Source organism: Scylla paramamosain, chromosome 5, assembly GCF_035594125.1.
Source record: "Scylla paramamosain isolate STU-SP2022 chromosome 5, ASM3559412v1, whole genome shotgun sequence".
In the NCBI taxonomy this organism is placed as follows: domain Eukaryota; kingdom Metazoa; phylum Arthropoda; class Malacostraca; order Decapoda; family Portunidae; genus Scylla; species Scylla paramamosain.
The window spans coordinates 15,410,182-15,426,433 of record NC_087155.1 but is presented as its reverse complement, the minus strand read 5'-3'; the positions used below and the strand labels follow the sequence as shown (position 1 = coordinate 15,426,433).

The following is a 16,252-nucleotide window of genomic DNA, read 5'->3' as shown; positions in this document are numbered from 1 at the left end:
AATTAATCAAGTTTGAAGTGAGAGTTCCCATGTCAGGGGTTCGAACTCGGGACCAGTTATATAAAACCCCAGCACGTTACCGAACAAGCAATAAGGCGCCCCCAATACTCATGCAGGGTTGTGGAACCGACATCAGTTTTTCAATAGAAGTGCTACATATACGACGGCAATCTGAAGGGGCAGAAAAGTAATGGCAGACACAATTCCCTGCTAGGATCCGAGACACAGCTCCAACCCTCGTTCTCCCTATGTCAAATTCCGGTGGATTCACACAACCCATTTTTCTCGATATGTTATTGAACTGTTGGTCTCTTGTGTGCTTCCCACGCCTCTCCGCTTGAGCTTGATGAATAATATGGAGAAATTATCTTTCAATTAACCCTGAAACACGACAGTTAATCACCGTGAGTGCAGTTTTTACTGCAACGTCCCGTGAGTTGGCACGCGACAGCGCTGTGAGGGAGTGAAGGAACGGGAACATTTCAAACACCAATACTTCCTTCATTGATGAGATACTTAAAGAGTAGAGTAAATTTAGAGATTACAGCATTAACCCTTTGGTTTCTCGCGCTTAAATTAAACAGTTTATTTAGTTTGAGAGTACGATTATGAAACACCACTCTGCCAGCGAAAGGACTGACTGAGCGGTTAATCTCTCTCACTGCCTGTAATTTCATTCGAATTCGGTAAAATAGTACGTGGTTCCCGAAAATATCTAACAAGTAGAGTGTCATTATCACTCGAGGATTAATGGATATGAATTCGTGCTTCGCTTCCGCCCGGCACATTAGCTCTACCGCAATAGAGTTTAGTTAGTGTTTAGGTACAAAGCCGCAGCTCTTGGTTCAGGTCAGGGCTGGGGCAGTCAGCACGCAACCTAGCCTGCTATTCATCTCCCCTCGCGTGCCGCCTGATTAATGGCTACTTGGGGATGTTAAACTGCCTTAACGAGGATGCCATAGCCAGGACCGGGTGTTGTGAACTAAGGTTCGTATTCTGAAACGCTTTGCTCTCTCACCACGACCATTTTCAAAGGCTACAGTGATGATTAACTGGATTCTCGAGAGTGCCTTCTCTCCTAATGTAAAAATATCATTAATTTGTCAATAGAACCAAAAAAATTCTTTAAAGCCCGTGTAACTTCAACAATTAGAGCATTTTGAATGTAATGGAGGTGCGGCGCAGAAGTACCTCAGAATATTGTCCTAAATCTTTCCCAAGCTCAGAGCAAAGAAAAACAAAATTAACCGCATTAACAGAAATAGTTCAACGTCTGCACAATTATTTATCTATTTCATACAAACAATGCAGAGCGGAGTAATGAAGGGAATCAGTGAGGATAATGACTTGCAAGTAATATTCTAAGTCGTACTGTTTATTTTCAGAAAACTTGGGAAAACTTACAAAGGAGTGTTGTTGTACTGGTTGTAGTGGTGGTGATGATATAACAGCATTAGTAGTAATAGTAGTTGTAGCGGTAATAGTAGTAGTGGTAATAATAGTAATGGTTGTAGCACTAATACTGTTACTATAAGTAGTAGTAGTAGTAGTAGTAGTAGCAGCAATAATAATAATAGTATTGGTGGTGATGATTGTTGCTCATCTCATGGCTGCAACTGTTGTTTTTGTTGTCTTTATTCATTGACACACTGAATATAATGAAGCTGATGCCATAATGATAAACGGGTTAATATAGTAAAATAATGTACAATGATACCGAGAAGGGAGATAGCCACCATAGTTTTATCATCCTTCGCAACAGTAGTTTTAGTGAGTAACCATAATATAACTTGTTAGTGGTGAATAGAATTTACGTGTTTCAATCAAGTGTCAAGCTAACAACTCTCTCTGGCACTTGGATTGTTATGGTGGCTAGTATATTACCAGTGAATGATGTAAAACTTCCACAAGGGTGACAATGTGAGAATGTGTATGAACTTTAAGGCGTGTACGCGTGGGAGGGGAAGTCGGTTATCAGGGTTGAAGAACGAGGGGTGCGATAAGAGGACGATGGAAGGACTGTTGTTGGCTGTTTGACTAAAAGTGGTCAAAGCGATGCCGATGAGGGGATGTTCGAGGCTTCGAGTTTATAAAGCCTGTGGGAATTCTTCGTCCAACAGCGAGGATTGTGTGGTCGGCAGTTGCATCTTGGCTGTTGTGTGTGGTAAGGTATTATCTTGAACGTTGTATGCATTTTTTACGAGTCCTATATAGGGCTGTATGTGGTCATACTTTTGGATTTTCTTTAGATTGGAATGTATTGATATTTTTCGTTATGTACGTAGGGATTTGTCTCCCATCAGCGTTTAGAACCGCTGCTATTCTGGCCGAAAGTGAACGTGGTGAAGATTGGTCTGGTTGCTACGGTGTGGTGGAGTTGAGCGTACGGAAGATACAAGCAATGGGGATGAAGTTGATGTCCTCGTGGTGTGGTCATCTTATGGAAAGGTTAGCTTGCTATGTGCATTATGTGTAATACCATTTGGTAGGTCATAGGCTGTTGGAAATCAGCGAGTTCATGAAATTATTTGTTCTAACAATTGTTTGTCTGTTAGTAATAATTATAAACGTTGTAGAGGCCCATTACATTACCAATCAGGAATTTGCGTTCTGTTATGTTAATATCAGTGACCTTAAAAACGTGGTTGTTATCGGTATATGTGATCTAGTAAGATTAACGGGAGTATTATCATGGCTCATTCCCAACAGCAGTACAAATTTGATTAGGGAATTTTTTTTAAGGCAAAGGAAGAGAGGAGTGTGCGGTTGTCGGATGAAGAACGAGAGGCGAGTTGTTTAATTATTATTCTTAACATTTGGCTCGTCTTGAAGAACTGGGTGTTGGAGGCACCGAAGCTACCATGTTGGTTTCATTAGCCAGAGTTATGAGTCTCGAGAGTTGCATGGGTAAAGTGTTTTTTTTTTTTTTTTTTTTTTGCCAGTTATGAGTCTTGAGTTGTTGCATGGGTAGTTTTTTTTGTGCGTTTTTTTTTTTTGTGCGGTGTGTGTGTGTGTGTGTGTGTGTGTGTGTGTGTTTGGGAGATATTTAAAAGGCAATTCAAATTGAATTTTTATAGTTTTGTAACTCGAATACTGTATCCAAGTGCCTTGGTTGTGTATCGTAAATGTTTATTTGCAAGAGCACTGTGGATCGGTGCTGCGGACGGAGCAGTGCAAGAATTTGGTGTAATGGTGACCGCTGCATTCTACAACATCCAGTGACTGCAAGCGAGTCTTAGAGGTGGACCACGGACATCTGTTGGGTGTTACATCAGTTGGCTGATACAGCAAGTTTTATAAGTTTATCCAGAGAATGTAGGAATCTATCGTATACAATTTTGATTATTTTATAGTTTACAGAATTGCAAGGCAGAGAAGTTCTGGTATATGTTATATTTTTTATCGTCTTTGTTTCCAGTTTTCTAATTTTTTTACTATTTTCCCTGGCAGAGGTGGCCCAGGCCTGTCTGGTGTTGCAAGTCCAGTGCGGTACATGAAAATAAGTTGGCATTGTGCATCATAGTGGTTCTTCTGTGTGTAAGACTTTGTGGCTGGTTGGTTACTGGTATAAGCTGCGTTTGATAAGTCAAAGGACTCCTCACATTTATATTTTTATTTTTTTTCTTAATAAATTATTTTTCTGCGAGAGCATCTAGTATTTTTCCGGAGACCCTTCAAGGTATCAGAAACCATACATGAACAATGTAGGGATGATAATGGTTCTGATTTTAAAAAGCACCAAGACAGATTTAGGGAGTCAACACTGGTGCAACAAGGCACATGGTGGCACACAGTACATCCTCCAGAATCCCCACCCCCATACATCTTCCAGTACACTTTCCAAAATTCCAGTCAATGAATCTAGGCCTTAAAACATTTCCACACATTGTTCAATTGTCACTGGCACTCTGTTCACTGGTCTGTTCCTGGTCTCTCTCTACCCAGCACTTGTGCAACATCTATCCATCTACCAGCATTTGTGCCACCTCCATCCACCTACCCAGCACTTGTGCAATTGCTGCTATATGCAATTGCTGCTATATGCAATTGCTGCTATGTGCAATTGCTGCTATGTGCAATTGCTGCTATGTGCAATTGCTATTAAGTCCATCCAATCCTTGTCATCTTGGGCCTAAGGCTGGATACACAAATTTCCAGTGATCAATTTAGCTTTTTTTTAGCTTTATATTATAAAATGCTAAAAAATCCTGGTTCTTTACCAGTGTATCTTAGGACACACAAATTGGTCAATGGTGGTTTTAGGAAAAGACTCGACTGCATGCCCATTCTTACCAGTCACTAAGGTGATTAAAGGCCTTTTAGTCTCAAGGGTTTACAGTCAGAACACAACACATATGGATGGAGCCATGAAAAATGACAATGAATACTATATACACTGGAGGCAGTGCCACACATCAAGAACCATACTGGATCCCCCTCACACCAGTTGCAGGCACAAGTCCCTCAATACTTGCACATCAGAAACAAAACATAGATGGACATGCAAAAGATACCAAATCCCTTGAAACTAACCAAGTGATCACTGCATCAAAAACTATATATAAAAAGCCAGGTTAATCCACAACTGGGTCAGTCCCCCCCACAATATGTCAGCAATCCCAATCCAACTACAAACCCCACATGCAACTATTCCAAAGAGGTTGTTAGTAATAAAAAGACTGCTTTGTAATACTTTGTGCTATATGGACATGAATAATTCAAGTACAGGACAGTTTCCGATATACATTTAAGAGCCAAGATATGACTATTCTCCAATATCTGCACACCAATACACACCACTACTCTACTTCTACCTCTGACCTCATGTCATGGAAGATGGAGTGTCCTTGCCAGACAGACTGTCCTTAAGACCTAAAGCTCCTTCATGTCTTTTATAAACTTTTATAATATGTAACAAATTAAACTTCAATTCCCAGAATGAAGTGTGATAAAATTTGATTTATATCTTTATTTGCATAACTTGCTAAAAAAAACAGACTAAAATTTCTCCATAATCTATAATTTACAAACTCTAAAAATGGTACACTATATAGGAAATGGACTAAAATTTTTCCATAATCTATAATTTATAGACTCTAAAAATTATATGCTATATATAGGAACAGAGTGTGGCAGTGAGCCCAATATAGCAGCCACGAGGCTCAGTAACCTTCGTAGCATAGAAACAGGTGATAATATTCCACAACCCTGTAACAACTTGGTTAATATTTCTGGAACCCTCTTTTTGTTATAAGGAAAGTGGGCCCATCATAACTTGTGCCTCAATATGAAATGACAACCTGAAAACAATTACAGTTCAGGTGCAAAGCCATGGTCAGAAGTCAAGTAACCTGCTACACACTCCCTTTCCATTGTCCCTGAATCTTAAACTCTCTGATCATCTGACTCTTATCAGATGAGAGAACATATGATTTAGGAAAACTCACAACACAGATGGAGTGCAGTATGTTACTCAATATCCAACCAAGACTGTATTATACAGGCAATACTGAAACAAGGCTGCACGGCAGATACGATGGCTCTCCTGTCCATCTTGTTGGCAGAAGCTAAGTACATACATAGTCAAGTGATAATAAGTAGCATCCCACCACTATAAAATGTGATTGTTAGGAATAATTTCATCCTTTTCTGAGAGATATGCAGTGTTGATGTGGTTAAAGTGGGCAGCCTTCAGGAGGGTGTTCCCAACAGGATCATGGAGTGGAGGTGGTTGTGTTTGATAAACGTGGATGTTGGTTGAGGTCACAGCTTCTCAATGCTTAATACAAAAAACAACCAAGATGCTCAACCACCATGGAAAATCTAATGACTGAACCTACTTGATCCTAGCTTATTCTGCTACCCAAGTTAGGAGTATTTCAAGCATCAGGGAGGCACTGCTATGGCTAAACATCAAGTAGTATACAAAATAAATAGTCATCAAGCCAGAACACATTGTTATAACTGGAGGGAGACTTGCTATGTCCCTGAGGATTACCAAACTCCCAACCTGGTGAAAGGATACATAGGCAAACACCCACTTCACTGATCTCGTTCCTCTAGGATCCTTATAACTTGTCACACTCCCTGAATCACACCCAAGTGCTGTGCTGAGAGAAGACCACATAAAAGCCAAGAAAATGATTACATCAAATGAAGTCTCAACTCCACACCCTTCACATCTCATTCAGTATTTATTAGTGTTCCTCTCTTCTACAGGCTACACATCTACACTAGTTTAGTGGTTAGTTTCAAAGCATAACTACCGTGTTTGTCATCCTTGTTCATAAAAGTAGCAATGGATAGAGGGTTCTGTAATGTAAAATGTGTATAAAAAAATTTAAATTAGTACCTGAAAATTCTTGAATACACTAAGTAATTATCATTTGTAACATGACCCTCCTTGACTGCTGCCAGCCAGCCATAAGACACAGAGCACTCCTGACACCCCAGGAAACACAATGGAAATTAATGGATATGTTACTTTTCCTTCACTTGGATCACTTACTCTCTTTCAGACCTATCACTTTGCACACCAGTCACCAACATGAACTGAAGGCCAACATGACCCTTACGGGCAAGAGTGACCGGTATTCTAGATTGGCCAGTGAATGAATGAGATACAGAGAACAAGAGTCAGGGAAAAGTTACTGTGGATCAACCTCAACCTGTGTCTCAGCTTGAGTCATGTGTTGGTCAAGCCAGTGTGAGACATCATCCAGGTTGTGTTCATGCCACTGAATGTTGAGGCGAATGGTCTCCAGTGCCTGGGCCAGTGCTCGCTCCCCTGATCCTACACTCACATCCTTGAAGAAGCTCTCCACCTGCAGGAACATTATTACTCTTTAGCTTGTTTGCTGTCCTGAGGGACTTCATTTATGTATGAGGGATTTAATGGAATTTAAACATGCACAAATACACACACACATGCACACAAACCTATACAAAGGATTAACTTAGTCTTTTTATATAAAAGGGCCACTTGCCAAGGGCAACAATATATATAAATGGCCCACTGAGGTGCCAGTCCCTAAAGAAGAGCCAATAGATTTAGCTAAATTAGAGAAGTGTCCTGAGACTACCTCTTGAAAAAATTTTACTCAGGAAGGGGGAACACATAAGCAGGTAGGAAGTTCCAGAGTTTACGACATTGCTATCACTTTTCACCCATACCATGAAAGACAAAATTTTGATCATATTTAATTCTTAGCATGTCTTACCATCCTGAGGGACATTGCCACTAACACTCCCGACCAAAAAAACAACCATTTCTTTGGAGCACAGCACCTGAGGCAATGTCATAAGTAAATAGAGGTTTTAGCACCACTAACCTCCCCAAGATCAAAGGCTGAAGTGAAGGTGGAAGTGACAGCCTTGATGATGGACCCAATGGTGAAGGAGCCTTGGCCGAACAGCTGTGAGATCTGTGCCCAGTGCTGCCTCACCATGCGCCATGCCGGGAGCCGCCCGCTGGGGTTCTTGCTCACCTCCTGCAGCACTGTCAGCACATCCTGGTGGCGGATCTTGTTGGAATCCAGTGTGTACTCAAGGAACCTGAATGTAAAAGGCTGTTGTTAAGAAAGGCAACCATCAACTCCAACACTTCAATATATATATATATATATATATATATATATATATATATATATATATATATATATATATATATATATATATATATATATATATATATATATATATATATATATATATATATATATATATATATATATATATATGGTCTTTTCCTAAAGTAGACAGGTTTTACTGCAAAGCAGAGTACAAGATACAGAATAAGAAAAATCATATATCCTACTCAAAGTCAGAAACTGAATTTTAAATGCAAAGATAACTAAACAAGATAAATGCAAAGTAAAAAGCTGAATTCTAGATGCAAAGACAATTGGTCAAAGATGATAAATGCACTTAAGTTCAATGTCCATTAAGCTTACTGCTGCATGAGCCAAGGGTTCTGGGTTTTAGCCATGGCCATCAGCATCAGCTTCTTCTCACTGGGGAAGGTGGAGCTGTTGTACACCTTCCAGCAGTGGCGCCAGTCCTCCTCCGTGCCATACCTGCCAAATAATGCTCCTCCTCAGCAACCTAATATTTCATTACTTCTGACTGAGACTTCTTAACTGAGGCTTACTATTGTAACATTTAACATCTCACACCAGCCAAAATTGTTTCTTCTCCACACCAATTAATTTTCCATTTCAATAACTTTAAAATTAACCCCTAAGCCAAAATGCTTCTTCTGAACAATTTCATTTTTCAACTTTTTAACACTAAGGTCTCCATTACAACACTCAAAACATCCATATTATCTATCATTTTCATCACTTCAGCAAAGATATAAATGGCTCAAAACAAGAACACATATGGTTCATTCTCACCTCACTCCAGTGGAGTACACTACTGCCCGTAGGTTTGGAGGAATGAAAGTGCCATTGACACGCCACTCATGAAACATGCGCTTTGCTTCCTGGATGGCATGAGTATCACCACAATAAACAGCTGCCGACAGGATCTTAGACCGCAGCAGCCTGTTGGGATCAGATTTGGTATAATTTTTTGTGCAGGTCAGGCTGTGACAGATTCTACAATAAATACACTCACAGGCAAAATACAGTAAAATCCCTTTTGTCTGACATCAACGGGACCGCCGACATGCCGGATACTTGAATACTGCCGGATACTTGAATAGAAGTGAAATTATGTCCACAATCACCACCCTACACTCACGCATCTTACCATAACAAAGATCAGCTGATCTTAATCAGCAGCTGATCTGATCAGCTGCTTAAGTGTAAGCACAACACGCTTCCTCTTTTCTACAACTTTAGGCATGATGAAGGTGTCAGGCGATAAACAGTGCACATGCGGGACTGAGTCACTGAGTAAACACAGTGCAGTGGGCTGCGGATGGCGCGAAGCAGTGCGCTCTGGTGGCGAGGGGACAAAGTATGCTTCGCGCGGGAATTTTAATCAATTTTATGAGTACACATTGATTTTTTATTGATTTTAAGGCTCAGGGAAAAATGTGCCGGATACTTGAAGCTGCCGGATACTTGAATGCCGGATAAGAGGGATTTTACTGTACCTCTTTTAAAAGAAAATTTTTTCTCCATACACTAACTAATTTACATACGGCTCAAGATGTTAAATATGACAACTAGCATTAATGTTCAAGGCTCGATGTATAGCTCCTAGCTTCGTCTTCAGTGATTTATTTATACACATCTTATTTACGTTTTGACTCCTATTCTGAAAAATTCTCCTAAAGAGGTTGGCCATAAGAAGTTTCTACTGGATAGTAGCATTACAAAAACACAGGTGGAAAAAATATGAAAACTGTGATCACAGCAAATCTAGATGACAAAGAGTTTTGTTGTGATTTTATTAACATCTGGTGCTCAGTGACAGCTTTTCACACCAGCTGTCTCCTCACACCAAGGATGGCTACCTACATGCAGGGCAACCATGAGTAGGGTGACATGGATTTCTCCTTCACAAACAAAGGATTTATATCAGAACATTATGGGGACATACACATCCCCTGGAGCCACAAACAGTTCTGAATGCTCCCCACAACTACACTCATCCAGTCACAATAAAGTACCAGCCTTCACTCATCCACAGAAACTCAACCACTTTTATGAAGCAATATGATAATCCACCTGCAAATGTCCATCATTTATCAGAAAAAATGGACAAAGGTAAACAGGTCTGCAGCCCAACACCACCCATACGTATAGTACAGATGATAAGAGAAGCAATACAGATGATACACAATACCTTTCAAGATGTGTGCCAGTGTCATTCCAGCCTATTCTCTTGTAGTGAGGGAGGATGAGGGTGTGAATGTACTGCAACATCTGGGTGTGAGCTGGGTAGTTGAAGAGGAGCTGCACCCACTGGAAGAGGTGCTCCAGGGCGGTGTGCCAAGGGATGTACCGTGTCTCATTCTTCAGGTAGAGGCTCAGTTCAAGGGCTAGGGAGCCATTGATGGTTCCGGCCCTAAGGAAGGAGGATTAGATTTAGCAGTGGGACTAGATCAGCGGTACCATGATCCTACATACCTCCCAGCTAGCAAGTCTGAAAACAAACTGATTTGTGTAAGAATCACATTACTGTACACAAAGAAATTCAACATTGATATGTAAATATTTCAAGAGTATATCAAGTTTACAATTCTTCCTTATCGGTTCATGGACAGGAAAGATAAATGTAGTAAGATGGATTCATGAACAGAATTATATTGATTTAGGAAAAAAAGTAAATTAAATGGAAGATAATGCTTCAAAAACTTTAAACTGCAGTTACAGGACACAATTTAAAGTTTACCTGATGCAACTTATCCTTACCATGCATGTTGACATTGAAACTTCACAACAACCATTATGGGAAACAGTACTGAAATGATGCACAACTGAAGACTATTCTTGAACAAAATTAACCTGAACATACTTGACATTTTTTATATGGTAAATACTAAAAATTTGCATCTGGAACTAAATAATACCTGCAATGATTAGAGAGTATTAGTAAAATATCCACAGGTGTTTTGGAATTCTGACAGACAAGAAGCACTGCAACAAGGATGATGTGGAGAGCTAGAGAGGCAAGGACCAGAGACAAATAACAAAACCACCAATGACACCACCAATACCCTTCACTTAGTACTTTCCACACAAATCCCACCACCACCACCAACACCAAAACCATGGAACCTCTACACACAACCAGAACCATATTTACCTTAACGCAACCACCACAACATCCACCACACAAAGCTGCCACTGTTATCAATTATCAAAAAGTTATCACACAAAGTTACAGTATATCCCTACCAATACCACCACACAAAGCTAGTACTGTACCACCACTATCAGCACACATGCCTGCCTCTATCATTACCACTACACAAGGCTGTCCCTACCAATACCACACACATCACTAACAAGATACCTATCATTCTAATCCATTAATAAACTTGCATAAAACCTCTATCTTTTCTACTTATCATACAGTTGCATAAAACCTCTATCTTTTCTACTCATCATACAGTTAACATATATATATCTATGCACATTTCATGGCTCAAAGAATATATATCTATCTGGGTAGATTCAGAGCTGCGATTTATGTACTAATCTAGACTTAAACCAACATGGTATAACTGACTGAAATGGCTTATCACATTGCATATTGGAAGCCAGAGCTGGGCACTTCATTGATCATTTCCTGCCCCCTAAGCTCTCACATGGCTCAACCAGTCAGGCAGCACCAGGCCAAGTCGCTAAGGGTGATGCTGTCAGCCCAATGCCTGTCACTCAAGCCAGGGTGACTCAACATCAATAACTCCATAGAGGACACAGACAGCAGTCACAGCATCTAACTGCTAGCCCTTTGCTTTCTGTAATCTTTCTGAGTTCAAACTCTGGAAATATTGACTAAGCTACTACTAAGCATTACTACTACAATACTAAGCAGATTAACTGAAGTGAGAAAGAACTGTGAACTGTGAAAAGTCCCACAGTCCAGTCTCAGACTCAGTCCACGCATTAGGTGGGTGAATTTCTGACTTAAGTGCCCAGCTCTGGTGGCTGCCCATGAAAAATTTATCCTCATCCAATGAAAATTAAATGTTATAAAAAAATGTCAAAAGTACTATACTGTACTTTGACCACAGCATGTCACAAATCTATACTAAAATGCTAAACTTACATCCTTGGGAAAGAAAATAATATACCTTTCTTCAGTAATATAAGGGAAATACTTCCTTATTCTATCTTATGATAAAATCAAGAGGTAAGTGAGATTAAAATGAACCATCAGGCAATATTAGTATCATGCACATCATTGACAATTTATGCATTATTTACAATAATCATAATACTTTTACATACACTTATGGCTAATATTTATGTAATACAAAGTTTCAAGGATTTTTCACTTATGCATGAGAGTATGAAGATAGGAGCAGTGGCTTACTGTTAGAGGACAGTGTGTCCAGGCCCCATGCAGACAGACTGGATGATCATGTGTTCCACAGCCATTCAGTAATAAACGCATGCAGGTAATAGATCAACCACTGAATATCAACACATACCTATGTACATGTGCCTAGCTTTCTACTGATCATATTTGCTCACCCACTACCCTCCTATGGAGGATGATGGCCAAACATTTTCACCCACCTGATATTATACTTGACCCACTCCTGATTTGCTGACCATCACAATGATATGACCCAATTAAGGAAAACTACACACTATGCATCTAATATAACTCCATCTAATATAACCCCTGTCTTCTGCCCTGTCCCTGAATGAGTAACTGCAGGGGCAGTGATCATCCACTCTGTAGGCTAGATGACTACAGATGTGAGGAGATACCAAAGCAGTGCAGATTTAGGAATATGAAGTGATGACAGACTGAGAGCTAGCAGCCACACACTACAGGCCACACTACCACACTGAGGGGGAGGCTCCACCACAACACTTGAGAATGTTTGTTAGTCTAAAGTGGATCTTTTTATATTGACACCTCAATGTTTCCATAACTGAACAATTAATGGTAATAAATAGCAATAAGATTATTCCCTTACATGTTATCATGCCTGACTTTAACTCATTAGGAGTGTATCTAAAGTGAGTGTGGCACAATGAGGGAAGCACTCACTGTGGGAAAACTAGAGTCACACTCAGGAGGGAGGTCACCCGTGCACACCCAATACAGGAGGGTGGGAGATGTAAAATTAGCATTCATGACAAGTAGCTTTGGAATTCATTGTACACAAAGTTATTCTGTTAAAAAACTCTATTAATTCAGATACTACTTCAAAATATACAAATCTTCAAAATTAACAAAATTCAGTGTGTTTAAAATAGTTGAAGATTTTCACTAAGAATGTTGCCTTCTGCAAACAAAAATAGCAGATTGCTGAAACTTTTTTGTTGTGACATCAAAACAGCCCAACAAGTGTCTCTCTCTTCCTTGCAACTCATGAATGCTAATCCTGGTAAACATGTGAAAACCAGAAGCACAGACTTATAAAATATCACTTGGGATAATGAAGTGTAACACTTTCTCACCAGCTTTGAGTGGCTGTGCAGAATGGACTGGGAAAAAGAGATTGGAGGGCTTATATATCTGGGGGTTAATACATATAAATATGATGGATCTGGAAGAAGCCAAGCAAGCAATTTGACATTAATATCATTGTGAATTATTTTCAATGACTGTAGTGGAGCCCTGATGGATCTGTGTATCTTTCTGGGGCAATATTCTGTCCGCTGCTACTGGTGGAAGATAAAAGTACTATAGATATTTACAAAACAAACTTTCAAAACACTATCAATTATCAGTCCATTAACCTATTTTCCATGTCTACTTTGAATGTTAGACATCACTAAGTGTAGTAACAACACAAGCTTCATATATTAAGTTCAAGCAATATCCTTCTAAGGAAAAAGCAGCAATCCCTGACAAACTTGACATCACCTTGGCCAGGTGAGCAGGCAGAAGCTTACATCTATGTACAGTGTACTACCTAAGTACACAAACTGTAGTGATGTCAAATATTGTTAATTAAAATCTTACCCTTTAACTTTTTAAACTATAAAAATGTACCGTGCAGTATCTTACATCTGCTAATGGCATTTTTATTTCCAAAATTACTAAAAAGAAAAATAAATAAAATAGGTAATAAATATAACAATGAAAGTATTAAAACAAATATGAGGTCTGACAACTAGACACACTGTTCCGTATACTAGTTATAAAGTTAAGTACAAAATACATTTTGAAAATGTAAGGAAGCAATTCTAAAGAAAATTATTTGATTAAATTCTTATCAACTATTTCATATTTATGTATTTTTCAATTACTGTTTATAATAAAGAAATCATCATTAAGCTTTTCAGCTGCAGAAACAGGAGGAAATTCTATAGTGTGACCAACTCAGAACAATAAACAATAAAAAGAAAAAAATAAATACAGGTGTATTACACCATATCTTTTACAATAACATTTTGGTCACTAGTAAAAACTGTATCCACATCAACACATCTTGGGGGGTCTTCCTTCATCTCTGCTCACTTACAATACACATCATTAAAACAAAACTCTTCCTTGACTTTAGGGAGACTGAAGTGGAAAAAAAAAAATTCAGGAGAAAACAAGCCCATGATATAAAGTTTAGCACATCAGTGGCAGCACTGAACTGTGAACCAGCAAAAACCTGAGGATCTTTACTCAATAGTGATTTTCTTACATGGTCTTTCCTTTGACAAGTTTTCATCTGACAAGTACATCTTTTTCTTCCCCTGGGATGCAATAAAGGATTGCCAGGATGGGATGAAGACTGGTGGCTTTACTTGCCTCTATTGTCACTCTCACTTTTGTGATTTACACATTGTTGCTTACACTTGAGTATCTTGTCATGCTCTAAACAATATTGAAGGTCCTTGGGTGTTGTGGAAAGTTTCTTAGGAGTAGTTAGACATCCAGTGTGAGCTGGATTCAGCAAAGATCTCAGCTAAACTGATGATATATGTCAGGAATGGAAACTGGCATGTTATACTTCTTGATGGTGACAATTCTGTGATTTAAGAATGTCTCACCCAATATTTCCTCTAATCATGTTAAAATTATATGGGCTGTACTTCTTGTTGATCTCTGTAATATTCTCAAACTCAATCCATCTGAACCTTAATGATGGTGAACAACACATCTGAGATAATGCCTTGCAAAATCCTGACTCCAATCATAATCACTGTTATCTGGAAAGTAAGAACATCAGACTGGGAAAACACTTCAGTCCATTGGATTATTGTGTTCTGAATCATGTGATCTTGCCTTGATTCCTTCCCTTGCTCATTATCTAGGAAATGTTTTTCACTTAATTTATTAATGAATCATTAAATATTCAAGGAGTAATGATGGATTTAAATTACTTGTCACCTGGAAATCATTCAGGCTTTTCACAGTTCATTTGGCTGAAATTTGGAACACATTTAAATTTGTATTCACTTTCTTCCATGGGATGTGAGCTCACTGAGTGACAGAAGCAGGACACCAGCAATCATGCCCTCATGTTATGGTGAGTGTAAATTTTGTAAATGGAGCCTTGCTATAAGGAGCCTGAAATAATGCCATACCATAAATGCTGGTAAGCAAATGCACATTTAAAAATATGTAAAAATGATAATACAAAATAAAATAAAATGCACTCTTCTTAAGCTTTTTGTTATTAATGTGAGGCTCAGTGATTGTAAGAACTTGAAGGGATGAGGTAGAATGTCTTGCATTTCATGAACATTTTTAAACTTTTACAAACTCCAATAAATGCATGAGCCTGTAGTGACCAGCAATACTTACTGATGAAAGCTTTGAAAGTCTGTATATATTTTTTCTCTTCCAGAAAATCTATCATCCCAATTAGCCATGATCTTTTTTCAGTTAATCAACAAACATAAGTATCTGCCTACGGTATGCACTGAATAAACAATTACCTGTGTGTGTGTGTGTGTGTGTGTGTGTGTGTGTGTGTGTGTGTGTGTGTGTGTGTGTGTGTGTGTGTGTGTGTGTGTGTGTGTGTGTGTGTGTGTGTGCAACAACCTATATGCGAGTCCACCCACTCACTGATTGGCACAAGATTTCTCATCTTCTTTTAAAGTACATAACAAATTTTCTTTGTAATCCTACCAAACCTCTTATTTATTCATAAAACATAATATTATATGTTAATATACAAAGAATCTAGTATCATGCAAGTAAATAAGGATTTTGGTAGGAATACAAAGACAATTTTCTGCACTCATTAAAAAGTAGACAGGAATATGTAGACCAATAAACAAGCTACAGCATCAATAACAATACTAACATATTTGAATGTCCTCAGATGGTACATATGCATTCTAAGCCATAGTCAGTGTCACTGACTAATGTCATTCTAACCTTACAACACAAGGGCTAGTAAAAGTAAACTATGGTAACTTTACAATGCACACAGGAAAATTCTGAACCTGATAAAATACTGTTTAACACTTGACCTGCGCCTGTGCCAAGAACCTTTCTTGCTGTGTCTTGAGAGAACCGTGATGCAGCCTACAGCACCGAATAACTCACCGCAGCACAGGTCAACCCAATAGTAACCAAGAGAGGCAGTGTGGGAAAGAGATTTTTAAGTGTAGAATAAAAAAATTCATTTGGCATAGATATTTCCATAAAACCAAGAACTGAC

The 16,252-nt window shown here is 38.9% G+C and overlaps 2 protein-coding genes and 1 long non-coding RNA gene across 19 annotated transcripts in view; 2 read left to right on the top strand and 1 right to left on the bottom strand.

The window, feature by feature from the left end:
• LOC135100582 (probable serine/threonine-protein kinase tsuA) overlaps positions 1-3,648 on the top strand; it is a 119,114-nt gene extending 115,466 nt beyond the window's left edge. For 4 of the 7 annotated variants that reach the window (XM_064003616.1, XM_064003611.1, XM_064003618.1 and 1 more), the window contains 4 exons: positions 1,945-2,164; positions 2,304-2,448; positions 3,141-3,287; positions 3,451-3,648. The gene's annotated coding sequence lies outside the window, so the exon portion shown is untranslated. Of the gene's footprint in view, positions 1-1,944; positions 2,165-2,303; positions 2,449-3,140; positions 3,316-3,450 lie in introns of all 7 variants that reach the window. The other 3 variants (XM_064003614.1, XM_064003612.1, XM_064003613.1) reach the window with 3 other exon arrangements.
• A 424-nt stretch (positions 3,649-4,072) lies between these two features.
• Positions 4,073-4,618, top strand: LOC135100583 (uncharacterized). Its single transcript, XR_010268802.1, has 2 exons — positions 4,073-4,120; positions 4,182-4,618. It is a non-coding gene; the product is annotated as an uncharacterized LOC135100583 (long non-coding RNA).
• Positions 4,619-4,683: 65 nt separating this feature from the next.
• LOC135100579 (endoplasmic reticulum aminopeptidase 1-like) overlaps positions 4,684-16,252 on the bottom strand; it is a 60,891-nt gene continuing 49,322 nt past the window's right edge. For all 11 annotated transcript variants that reach the window (XM_064003601.1, XM_064003599.1, XM_064003602.1 and 8 more), the window contains 5 exons: positions 9,799-10,020; positions 8,397-8,546; positions 7,953-8,075; positions 7,332-7,554; positions 4,684-6,824 (listed from right to left, as the gene is read on the bottom strand). In XM_064003601.1, the coding sequence (XP_063859671.1) occupies positions 6,648-6,824; positions 7,332-7,554; positions 7,953-8,075; positions 8,397-8,546; positions 9,799-10,020 (895 nt within the window). In that variant the 3' untranslated portion in view covers positions 4,684-6,647. The remainder of the gene's footprint in view (positions 6,825-7,331; positions 7,555-7,952; positions 8,076-8,396; positions 8,547-9,798; positions 10,021-16,252) is intronic.